The sequence below is a fragment of the Hemitrygon akajei genome, chromosome 1 (genome assembly GCF_048418815.1).
Source record: "Hemitrygon akajei chromosome 1, sHemAka1.3, whole genome shotgun sequence".
Lineage (NCBI taxonomy): Eukaryota > Metazoa > Chordata > Chondrichthyes > Myliobatiformes > Dasyatidae > Hemitrygon > Hemitrygon akajei.
This window is the reverse complement of record NC_133124.1, coordinates 34,833,274-34,845,638: the sequence shown is the minus strand read 5'-3', so window position 1 is coordinate 34,845,638 and position 12,365 is coordinate 34,833,274. Positions and strand designations below refer to the sequence as shown.

The following is a 12,365-nucleotide window of genomic DNA, read 5'->3' as shown; positions in this document are numbered from 1 at the left end:
TGTCAACAGTTCTTACTGACATTAAATTGGAAAAAAATTCTGCTCACCCAGAACTAGGTGTCATCCAGTCAACAGATCAGAGAAAGTGGAGGAGTTGAAAGAGACAAGTTGTGGTTGGGCCTGGCATTATCCACACCTGCACAGAACTTGATTTCTGTTTCTGGATGATTCCACCAATCAGTTTGTAGATGAGAAACAGGAAGGGCTGAGAACAGATCAGTGAGAGACACCAGAAGTACCAGTGAAGAAATATGAAGTGAAAGCAGTGCAGGTGGTTTCTGACTATCACCACATAGGTAAGAATGTGTAGTCCCATCCAGTCAAGTGATTGAGGAGAGGTAGAAAAAGAAGCTGGTGTGGCCAACTTTGTCCAACAAAGCTAAACTGAGAGGTTTACCACACACATATTCCATTTGTACTTTTTAATAAGAGCTATAAATGTGGTAGGAACTGAAAACTGACAAGAGATTCAAAGAAAAAAATGCATGGATTTTCACAGTGCACTCAAAAACTTTGAAGGGGAAGTTGAAGGGGCTTGGAGATGGAGATATATACAGTATATCCCCCAGATGATACACGTAACCTGATCCCAGTACCATCTTCACTGGGGTGTTTTGCTGCATTACTGCTGAAGAACAATTATATTAGTAGTTTTCCTGCTTTGCCAGTCTTATGCTCACAGCCCTTCTTCTGTTTCTCTTTCTCTCTCTCCTTACCTCTTGCAATATGTCCTGGTGAGTATTCCTTTATCTGCCTCCTTAAACCTCCTCACTCCTCCTTCTTCCACCTTCCTTTTTATCTCTCATTTCCTTTCCCCTGCAATAACCTCTCCTTTCATTTTCCCTCTATCTGATTCTGCACAGTGACCTTGCTTGGTCGGACTATTGCTTCTAGTCAACAATATTCCGTGAATAATGTTACATGAGGGTGTCGATGACTTTCCTGGAAGCACGCACATCTACCATAATGAAATGCTACTAAAGGTTGATCATAGCTAGTGCCTGAGAAAGGACCCGAGCCCACTGCAATTCGCCTACCGCAACACGGGTCAACAGCAGATGCAATCTCACTGGCTCTCCACACTGTTTTAGAGCACCCAATCATCAGATCAACACAGACAAAATGTTGGAGAAACTCAGCAGGTCAGGCACCTTCTGTGAAAATGAATAAACAGTCAACCTTTTGGGCTGAGACACTGTAGCAGGACTGGAAAGAAACAAAAAGGAGGGGAGGGGGAAGAGGACAAGCTGGAGGTGATAGCTGAAGCCAGGTGGGTGGAGAAGGTAGAGGGCTGGAGTAAAAGGAATCTGATAGGAGAAGAGAGGAGAATGGACCATTGGAGAAAGGGAAGGGTCCAGGAGGAGGTGATAGACAGGTGAAGAGAAGAGGTAAGAGAATAGAAGGAGAAGGGAAAAAAGGAAAAAAAATGAAGAAAATCTCCAGAAAGAGAAATCGATGTTCATGCCATCAGGGTAGACACTACCTAGACAGAATATGAAACGTTGCTCCTCCATTCTGAGAGCGGCCTCGTCGTGGCTGAAGAGGAGGCCATGGACTGATATGTTGGAACAGGGATGGGGATAGGAATTAAAATGGTTGGTCAGCAGGTAATTCCACTTTTGGCGGATGGAGCAGAGGTGCTCGACAAAGAGGTTACCGGTTTACATCGGGTCTCACCAATGTAGAGGAGGCTGCATCAGGAGCCCTGGACACAATAATGGACCCCAACGGATTCACAGGTGAAGTGTTGCCTCACCCACAAGGATGGTTTGAGGCCCTAAATGGAGGTGAGGGAGGAGGTGGATGGTAGGTATAGCATTTCTGTTGCTTACAGGGATCTGTGCCAGAAGGGAGATTGGTGGGGAGGGACAAATGGACAAGGGAGTCACAGAGGGAGCTATCCCTGCAGAGTGTGGGGAGAAGTTAAAGATGCATTTGGTGGTAGGATCCCATTGAAGGTGGCAGGAGTTATGGAGAATGATGTGGTGGATACGGAGGCTCATGGGGTGGTAGGTGAGAACAAGAGGAACTCTATCCCTGTTAAGATGTTGTGAGTGCGGATGCCTGGGAAATGGAAGAGATGTGGATGAAGGCAGCATCAAAGGGGAGGAAGGGACACTCTGTTCTGTGAAGGAGGAGGACATCTCTGATGTCCTGGAAAGGAAAGCACCATTCTGAGCAAGAAATTGGTGTAGTGGAGATGACGGAACTGAGAAAAGAAACTGACAATTTTTACAGGAGACAGGGTGGGAAGAGAAACTGTCAAGATAGTTGTGGGAATCAGTATGTTTATAAAAGACGTCTTGTGTCCAGAGATGGAGACAGAGAGATTGAGGAAGGGGAGAGAGGTTTCAAAAAAGATCTAAGTTAATTTAAGGGTTGGCTGGAAGTTGGATCAAAGTTTATTAAATTGATAACTTGGGTACATGAAGCAGCACCAATGCAGTCATCAATGTAGAGCAGGAAGAGTTTGAGAGGATTACCGGGGAAGCTTTGAGCATGGACTGTCCCACATGGCCAATGAATAGCTGGCATAATAGGGGCCCATGCAGGAGCCCATGGCTGTCCCTTGAGTTTGGGGGAAGTGGAAGGAGCTGAAGAAGAAATTGTTGAGGGCACAACCTTCCCACCACTGAGGACATCTTGAAGAAGCGGACAATGTTTTAAGAAGGTGGCATCCACTACTAAGGACTCACACCTTCTAGAACATGCCCTCTTTTCATTACTACAATTGGGGAGGAATTACAAAGCTTGAAAGCCCACATTCAAAAATTCCAAAACAACTTCTTCCCCACTGCCATCAGGTTTCTGAAAGGTTCATGAAGCCATAAACACTACCCCATTATTTTTTGCACTATTTATCAGTTTTATAATTTATAAAAAAATTTATGTCTTTGGATAGTACTGTTGTTGCAAGATAACTAATTTTACATTATGTCAGCTGAACTGAATATGCTTGGACTCTCTCGATGTCTTTCTGATTTGATGTTTTGTATTCTGTGTTTTTCCCTCATTTTTTTCTTGCTGTTTGCATGATTTGTTTTTTTGCATATTGGGGGTTTCATGTTTATCTTGAAGGGGTTCCATGGTTTTCTGTTTCGTGGCTGTCTATGGGAAGACGATTCCCAGGGTTCTATACTGCATACAAACTTTAATAATAAATGTGCTTTGAGTCTTTGAATAGTAAACCTGATTCTATCTGTGAGATCAATGGTTTCAAAGGTAGAAATATGATTTTTGGTTTTGACTTTACCTTACTGATAAATCAGTTTGGATTTCTTTATATGTACTGGCTGTAATTTATAAAAAATACATTTTCTATCTTAATTTATGCACATCACCATTCAAAATAGGAGAAGGCTATTTGGCTACCAAGTGTGTACCAGCTCTCAGAACACGCCCCTGTCTATGGTCACATGACCTATTCTGACATGACCATTAACTCTCTTTGGTACTAGTGGCACCTTCCTACACCAGAGGTAATTTACAGTAACCAATGTCACTTGGAGATGATGCAAGCTCCACATGAACAGCACTGGAGGTTTATGATCGAACTTGGGTTGCTGGAGTTGCGGAGAATCAGAACTGAATGCTGCACCACTGAGCCACCAAAATCTTGTTCCCTTTTCTTCTGTTGGCACAGTTATTTGAAATGCTACAATGGCGTGTTTTGGCATTGTTGTTGAAATAAACGGAACATTTTAATCCTCTACACTGTTTTACAAAACTGCTGTTCTCAATTCTTTAATGTTTAACCTTTTGGAAAGCGTGCCGGATTTCAAAGAACCAGTGGAGCTTATAAACATGTGTCATTGTTCTGTGAAAACAAAAAAGGATTTATTGTATGCTGGGATTTTCTTTTACAGGATTACTTCACAGATGTGATCACCAACGATAGTATCAATTACTTCCGCATATCCAAGAAGATATATCCGCACAGACCTGTGCTCATGGTCATCAGCCACGCTGCACCCCATGGCCCAGAAGACTCAGCCCCACAGTTTTCAGAGCTCTTCCCCAATGCTTCGCAGCATATGTGAGTAAAACATCTTAATTCAGGGATGAAGCAACACTGTGCTTTCTGGTGTTATTAGATATATATGTTCTGTGGTGCAACAAAATGTGGAATGCATTTCATATGCTGCTTTCTCATTAATATTTATGCACAGTAATGAAAAGCAGAGGTTGAATTGCAGCCTATTAAAACAGATCCCTTCTGACCAAATGAAACCACATTTCATCTGTGATTTGAGTCAAGCCCAGACTGATAGCATACTGGACCCCTCTCTCTCTCTTTCTGTTGATTATAAGGATGCTACACAAAATGAATTTAGGCTCTGTCAATCCAGTTGCTGCTAATAATGGCTCCTGACTGCAAAACTCCTACTTCTGCATTTATTTCACTTTTTTTTTGAGCGAGGTTTTTTTTTAGGTTAGAGGAGTCATGACTTGATGGGTGTGGAGAGGATAATTCTTCTTGTGGGAGAGACTGGAGCTGGGTTTGTCACTATTTACAAAATACAGGGTCGCCAATTTAAAAATGAGAAGAAGAGACATTTTTTCTGCTCAGAGGGTGTTCTCTTCCTCAAATGGTTGTGAAAACATTCCCATCAAATCGTTCCCTGGTTCTTCTTCTTATCTACACAATTTACGATGGATAATCAGCCTAAGAACTCACATATTTCTGAGACGTGGGAGGAAATCAGAAGGAAAACATGGAAGCTGTACACAGACAACGCAGCAGGTTGCCGGGGCTGTGAGGCAGCAGCTTTACCGACGGCACAACTGTGCCACCCAGACGTGTTTGTAAGTGTTTAAGGCAGATTCTAAATAAGCAGGGAGGTGGTGAAAGGCCACTGGAGGCAGTCAGCAATTTAAGGTTGAGGTGCAGTCAGTTGTATCATGATTTTTTCTGAATCACGGAATAGGCTTGAGGGGGTCAAATAGCCTACACCTTTGTTAATTTCTGTGTTCATAATGTTTGTGGTAAATGCTGCAAACGTGCAGTAGGAGCCATTCATCCCGAGTCAGAATGGTGGTACATTTTTGTGACGTCCTCACAGGAATTTATGCTCCCGTCTGTACGTGCTCAGATTAGCTTGGTGTTAATGATGATGAATTGGATGCCCTTAATAAGTGATTCAAATACTCTGCTAGAAGAAGCAATAAATCATAAAATAAGACTAAATTTGATCAAGTCTTGAAATCAGTCGCATTCCCTTGATGTGCTTATTCTTTAAGTAATTAGCCTGGAAGTCTGATTAAATCAAATAACTAGAGGCTTTAAACTCAGCTGGAATGATCTGGAATGACATCAGAAGATTCAGCATCTTTCTTGCCCAAGATTTTCCTCTTTCACATCTATCAGGGAATGCTTTCTCCATTCTCTCAAATTCAATGGCTCATCTGATTGATGTCTGTCACAGCCTCCTGGCCCCTCTCAGCCAATTTTAGACCCTGGTTGAGTCTAAAAATGACACCACCAGTTCCAAACTCACATCCAGGTTAAGGTGCTTTATTTATATTCTTGAGTACTGTGAGCAGGGGTAATCCTGCCCAAAGGACCTTTAGCAGCAGAGTAGCAGAGTATAATTGAGAATAAAATTCAACACATTCGAGGTTAAAAAGCCTGCAGACGTTCACCATCTGGAGTAATACCTGAAGATTGCTGACTGGGGAAAATTATAGTTGCGTAGTCATCAAAAAGTTAATTTCACCCCAACAAGACCTTCGGAAGGGGACTGGCAAAAGGTGACCAACATGAAAATTTGTTTAATACAAAAAGGAGTTTGATCTTCAGTTAAGGCTTAAAACCAACGCAAGTGTGAAAAACACGACACCATTCATTGGAACCAGCCTCCCACATAACAACTTCACCATCAACTTTATTTTGATGCTGTCAGAAGCAAGTGAATTCTGGACTGCAACTCTACCTTGGAAAATAAAGGAAACCAGGTGGGTTAATATCAACAGAATCTCATAAATGTCCAAAAGGAAAACTCTAAATCACAGTCCTAGCATTCCATTCTCCATTTGACCTATTTTAAAATCTTCCCATTGGTACCATATCACTTGTTTTATAGCATTATTAGATTTGATCTATGAATGCAATAATTTTTCTACACCAGAACAGATAAAGAACATGCACAGTCTAGGGAACCATATTGAGCTGTTTTCTAATCTGCTTCTGATTAGAATTACAGTACTTGGGTTTTGGAAGGTCAGTTGAATGTTTAAACACTGAGCTAAGATTATCATAATGCCAAAGGAAACATCCAGGGTACATTTTACAAGGGCTGTTACCACCAGGAGAGCACATAGCCATTACCATCTTACTTCATAAAAATGCTGGCTTGCTGCTGGTGATTTTCCAGCAGGTTCTGGTTTTGAATGAAATTGGCAAGAACTTGAGCTTCAAAAAATAAGTATACTATCAGTTTCATTTTCATCGTGCATCTCTTTAAAACCCAGGGCTACCTTCATTTCTTTATGCACTGACTAGGTGGTGTTTAAGAATATAAAAAATAAAACAGTGCAATAGGTTCTTTGATTCCAAGTTTGTTTCACTATTCAATAAGACCATAGCTGACCTTTCATCATAACACCATTTATGGGGACAATTCCCATATCCCTTGATACCTTTAATGTCCAAAAACTCTGCTGATCTCTGCCTTGAAATATTCAGTGACGAGGCTTCTTGGGTATAGAACTCCGCAGATTCACAATTGCCTGGGTGAAAGAACTTCTCTCTGTCTCAGTGTCCCACTCCTTGTTTTGATCTGTGCTTGTAGAAATCTCAGCTGGGGTAGCACCACCCTTTGAAAGCCCTGTAAGAATTCAGATCACTTACTTCAATAAGATCACATCTCATTCATCTTTATTTTATTTTTTTTATTTTTTTTTAACTAAAAAAGGAAACAGCACCCAGAATAAAATCATACAACCATATAACAATTATAGCTCAGAAATTGGCCATCTTGGCCCTTCTAGTCCGTGCCGAATACTTACTCTCACCTAGTCCCACCTTCCTGCACTCAGCCCATAACCCTCCATTCCTTTCCTGTCCATATAACTATCCAATTTTTTTAAATGACAAAATCGAACCTGCCTCTACCACTTCTACTGGAAGCTCGTTCCACACAGCTACCGCTCTCTGAGTAAAGATGTTCCCCCTCGTGTTGCCCCTAAACTTTTGCCCCAACTCTCAACTCATGTCCTCTTTTTTGAATCTCCCCTACTCTCAATGGAAAAAGCCTATCCATGTCAACTCTATCTATCCCCCTCATAATTTTAAATACCTCTATCAAGTCCCCCCTCAACCTTCTTCGCTCCAAAGAATAAAGACCTAACTTGTTCAACCTTTCTCTGTAACTTAGGTGCTGAAACCCAGGTAACATTCTAGTAAATCTCCTCTGTACTCTCTCTAATTTGTTGACATCTTTCCTATAATTTGGTGACCAGAACTGTACACAATACAATCGTATAAAGTTAGTATCCTCCCCTCACTCCCACTATGAAACTCCAGGCCAACCATTACAATTTGTAAAAAAAAAGTCGGTGCAAACTGTAAATATAAATAAAAAAAGAATAATAATGCCTACTACCAAAACTATAACTCATTCATCTTTAGAGCGTATAATCTCCCTTCATTGCCTAAAACCACATCCATCTTTCTCCTTCCTTGAGTAGAGAGACTGGAGCTACGTACAGTATTTCAGGTATGGTCTCAACATTGATCAAATAATTTCAGTGGGAAGTTGTTAATCTTCTGCTTGGAGTTTAATGCAATAGGACCAACATACCCTTTGCCTTGCTAATTACATGTTGTACCCACATACACTCATAGAGATAGAACAGTAGAGCACAGGAACAGGCCCTTCATGTCTGCACTGACCACAACCCCAATCTAACCAGATCCATTTGCCTACATGTGGTTGATATCCCTCTATTATCTGCCTCTTGATGGCTGTCTGAAAGTCTCTTTATCTTTGCTCTTTTATCTGCTTCTAGCAATGCTTTCCAGGCACTTACTCTGCATGTAAAAAAATTGCTTCTGTTAAGCTTTCTCCTAACCTTCAGCTATGTCCTCTAGCTCAAAAAGACTCTGGCTCTTTCTCCAGTCCATGCCACTTATCATTTTTATACATTTATCAGGACACTCTAGAGAAAACAATGGAAGATCATCCAACCTCTCCTGATAGCTAACACTGTCAAATCCAGGACAACATTCTGGCAAACCTCTTCTGCACTCTCTCCTAAGCTTCTGTTCTGTCTTATAGTGTGTCATCCAAACTGCAAATGGTACTTTAAAATGGCCTAGCCAAATTTCAGATAGTTGCTAGATGACTTCCAAGGTTTTATATTAATTTTCCCAGTGGATGAAACCAAGCATGATGTATGTCTTCTTTACCACCCTATCCAATTTTTTTTCCTTTCGGGGAGCTATGCACTTGCATCCCAATATCCCTCTCCACATCACCGTTCATTCGGAGACAAAAGAAACCACAGACACTGTGTATTGGATGATAGAAACAAACTGCTGGAGGAACTCAGAGAGTCAGGCAGCATCTGTGTAAGGAAAAGAATTGTCAAATGTTTCTAACTTCGTCTGATTCTCCCTTTCCTATTCTGTTGGTTACAACTCTTAAACAGACATTCAAATGTGATTTCATGCTGATTCTGCTCAGTCTTGATATTACTTTGTTACCACTTGCTAATGTAAATAGATCCAAATATTTTCCCTTCTATCAATGTCAGGCTAGCTGAACTGTGTTTTCTCTTTCTCTCCTTTATCTCCTAGTTAGTGAAGCTGTATTTTGCACTTTCCAAATTGCCAGAATCTATGGACTTCGATATATGGCATCCTGTGCTTATATTAACTCTATCTTACCTCTTTGAAACCCTCATGATGCAGGTCATCAGATCCTGAGAATTTAATAGTATTTAGTGTAGTTATTGTGTTCATTTCATTATTACAAATATCTTTCAGTCCAGGATCTTTCAATCAGTCCAGGATCTTTCAATCACTCCAGGAAAATCTTGGAGTATACGAACATCTATCACTTTTCGCAAGATTATTTATTTCTCTTGGAATTATCCTTGGGATGAACCATGTGATAGGCTAGTACTGGTTAGAGCATGAACTGACTTATGCATAGGAGAGAGGAATGCATATTTCTATGTTGCCTGATTCATTTTTCTGTACCTCATTTGGTGGGAAAGTTACAACCCTTTAACAAAGGGTGTGCTGATGTTGGAGAAGGTTCAGAGGAGGTTCACTGGAATGATTCTGGGAATGAAAGGCTATCATATGAGGAGCGATTGATGGCTCTGGACCTTTACTCACTGGAATCTAGGAGAATGAGAAGGGATCTCATTGAAACCAATCAAGTGTTGATAGGCCTAGATGGAGTGGATGTGGAGAGGATGTTTCCTATGGTGGGGGAGCCTAGGACCAGATGGAACAGTATCAAAATAGAGGCGTGTCCACGTAGAATAGAGATGAGGAGAAATTTCTTTAGGAAGAGGGTGGTGAATCAGTGGAATCATTGCCACAGGTAGCTGTGGAGGCCAAGTCATTGGGTATATTTAAGAAGGAAGTTAATAGGTTTCTGGTTAGTCAGGGTGTGAAACCTTATGGGGAGAAGGCATGATAGTGGGGTTGAAAGGGAAATGGATCAGCCACGGTGAAATAGTGGAGTAGACCTGATGGGCCAAATGGCCTAAATCTGCTCCTGTGTCTTATGGTCTTTTGGTCTTCAGGTGTTTCTGGTGTAACTATTATGAAATGTATCCCTGACACATGTTTAAGAAGGGTTGGCTTTCAACTGGATAGTACAAAGGAGTTGCTCTCAACCTGCCTGAGACTTGTCACTTGCCAGCTCAGTGTAAATCGAACATAGCACTGCAGGTTGGTTATCCAAGATCTGGCTTACTAATCTGAAGATGAATGAAAGACTGCCCTACCTAACCAAAGGAATTAACCAGTGAAAGGGATCTTTTTTCAGTCATTTTACCAAGGAGTCTGATCAGAGCATCTCCCACATGAAGGTTCTGCAGTGATTTGCTTGAGTTGCTGTTTCGTTGTCAGTAACCTGACATTACAACATGGGATCCTTATTGTGGTGAACTACATATACCTGTCTGGACATGCCCCCTCTGCTGACTGCTCCTGTGGCTCCTCCCACTGACCCCGGTATAAAGATGATTGGAGGCACAGCCCCGGCCTCAGTCTCCAGGATGTAGTATGGTGGTCAATTGCTGCTTGTTCTTTCTTCCAGCCAATAGAAGCCTATATCTCACCTCACGTCTCCAAGGGTTATTGATGGTGCATCACTTATCTAATTTTTTTCAGTAAAGACTTATATCTATATAATACATAGAAAAGGATCATATTCGCATAAAGCCTTTGAAGATTTTCTTGATGTGTTGCATGTACTTAACTCACGTCCATCAGGTGCATATTCTTCAACTCAGAAAACTATATTGCGACAGAAAGCAGGTCCTAGCTCAATTAGAGAACAAAAAAAACATATTTATGTTTTCCATTAAAATCTGAAAAATTTCACTATTATCATCCTGATGAAGACTCTCTATTCCTCTCTATAGATGCTGCCTGACTTGCTGAGTTTATCCAGCATTTTGCATGCATTACTCTGGATTTCCAGCATCTGCAGACTCTCTTGTGTTCACTATTGAAACACATCTGTTTTGAAACTTCTTGAGTACTAAGTCCATGCAGGTCATGATGAGCATTGCCAGGTGCAATGAACTCTCCTGGCAACGTACGCCAATAGCTTCCGTTCCAATTACAAAGCAACGGCTCTTTCTAGACCAGCAGCTCTTTCTCAAGTTGCCGTCTGTCTGCACTCTCAATCAGTCTGAAACATACTGCCAATTTTTGCTGCTTGTCAGTGCCTTTATGGCTCAGTTGCTATTGTCCAAACTTACTTCACATGAGACCATACAGCTGGCAGGAGAGTGGAAAACTTCTTGCTATCAATCTGCTGGATTCCAACCCAATCCAAGGATGAAATGTCAGCAAATCTCCAAATGCCTTTTTTCACCATTTATGTATTTGTCGTCTCTGTTCTTCAAAATAGCTTGACATGATCTGATTATGTAATGTATAACAGACAAAAATAACAATCACTCACGTTCTTGATTTGCGTAAGTGCATTTAGCCTGCAGCAGCTCTTTTTAACATTATAATTGCAAATAATAGAAAGAATGCCATCAGTCTACACTGGTAATCATGCAATGTTTTCTGTGACAATATATCCACAAACATTTCACTTTGAGCAGGTACAATATTGACATCTTCTCTAATCTTAGTGGAATGTCTGCTGTTGCAAATATCATGAACAAGATGTTCCAAAGATAACTGGAGTGTAGCTTCTAAATTCCAAACATTTCTGTAGTTAATCCCTAATAACTAATTACATGACTCTTTACAGGGAGGCTGGTCACTTTCACAAAAAAGTAGCAGTTTAAATTGGTACATCAAAATCAGGTTTAATAACAATGGCATACAGTATGTCATGAAATTTGAGGTTATGTGGCAGCTGTACATTGCAATACATGATAATAATGATAATAAAAATTGTAAGTTATGGTAAGAAGTGAGTGTGTGTGTATATATATATAAAAATAGAGAGAGAGAGAGAGAGAGAGAGAGAGAGAGAGAGAGAGAGAGAGAGAGAGAGAGAGAGAGAGAGAGAGAGAGAGAGAGAGAGAATTAAATAAGTGGTGCAAAAAGAGAAAGAAAAAGTAGTGGGGTAGTGTTCATGGGTTCAACGTCCATTTTGAAATCTGATGAGAGAGGGGAAGGACTGTTTGAATAACATTGAAAGAATTAAATGAATATATATAACATTTAACAGGAAAAGAATCCATGCCCAATATGATATTAGAAAAGTTGCACCTTTTAGATTAAATAATTTGTGCTTGCCTTTGAATCCTGTTCACAAATGGAAGCTGAGATCAGATAGCTTGTTGGTGCACGGGTTTTCATGGAACTTATTCTTCATCTTTGCACCTCGTGGTGCATTGGGCGGCAACCTTGCTGTTTCTTTAGTGTTTGTCTTTTTTATGAGGCTGAGTTGCTAGTTCAACGCTCACCCCAGCACAGATGGAAAGTGTGCGAGGAGCCAGCCAGATTCATTCCTGGGACCACTCGCCTCAGAGTTCGTTCTGGATGCCACTAGCCACTGGCTAGCTATGCATGGAATTGGTCTGATTAAGATAAAGTGCTGATCTTGCACTTGACTTAGAACCAATTGAAGAATTGATTCACATTATCAGTTATTTTACGTGGCAGGATGCTTACTCTGTGACAGTAGGCCATGAAAGGGATTACCTGGAGC

At 40.9% G+C, this 12,365-nt stretch overlaps 1 protein-coding gene across 13 annotated transcripts in view; it reads left to right on the top strand.

The window, feature by feature from the left end:
* The window catches only part of sulf1 (sulfatase 1), a 316,869-nt gene that overhangs the window by 216,191 nt on the left and 88,313 nt on the right, over nt 1–12,365 (top strand). For all 13 annotated transcript variants that reach the window (XM_073040863.1, XM_073040831.1, XM_073040854.1 and 10 more), the window contains one exon: nt 3,867–4,036. In XM_073040863.1, the coding sequence (XP_072896964.1) occupies nt 3,867–4,036 (170 nt within the window). The remainder of the gene's footprint in view (nt 1–3,866; nt 4,037–12,365) is intronic.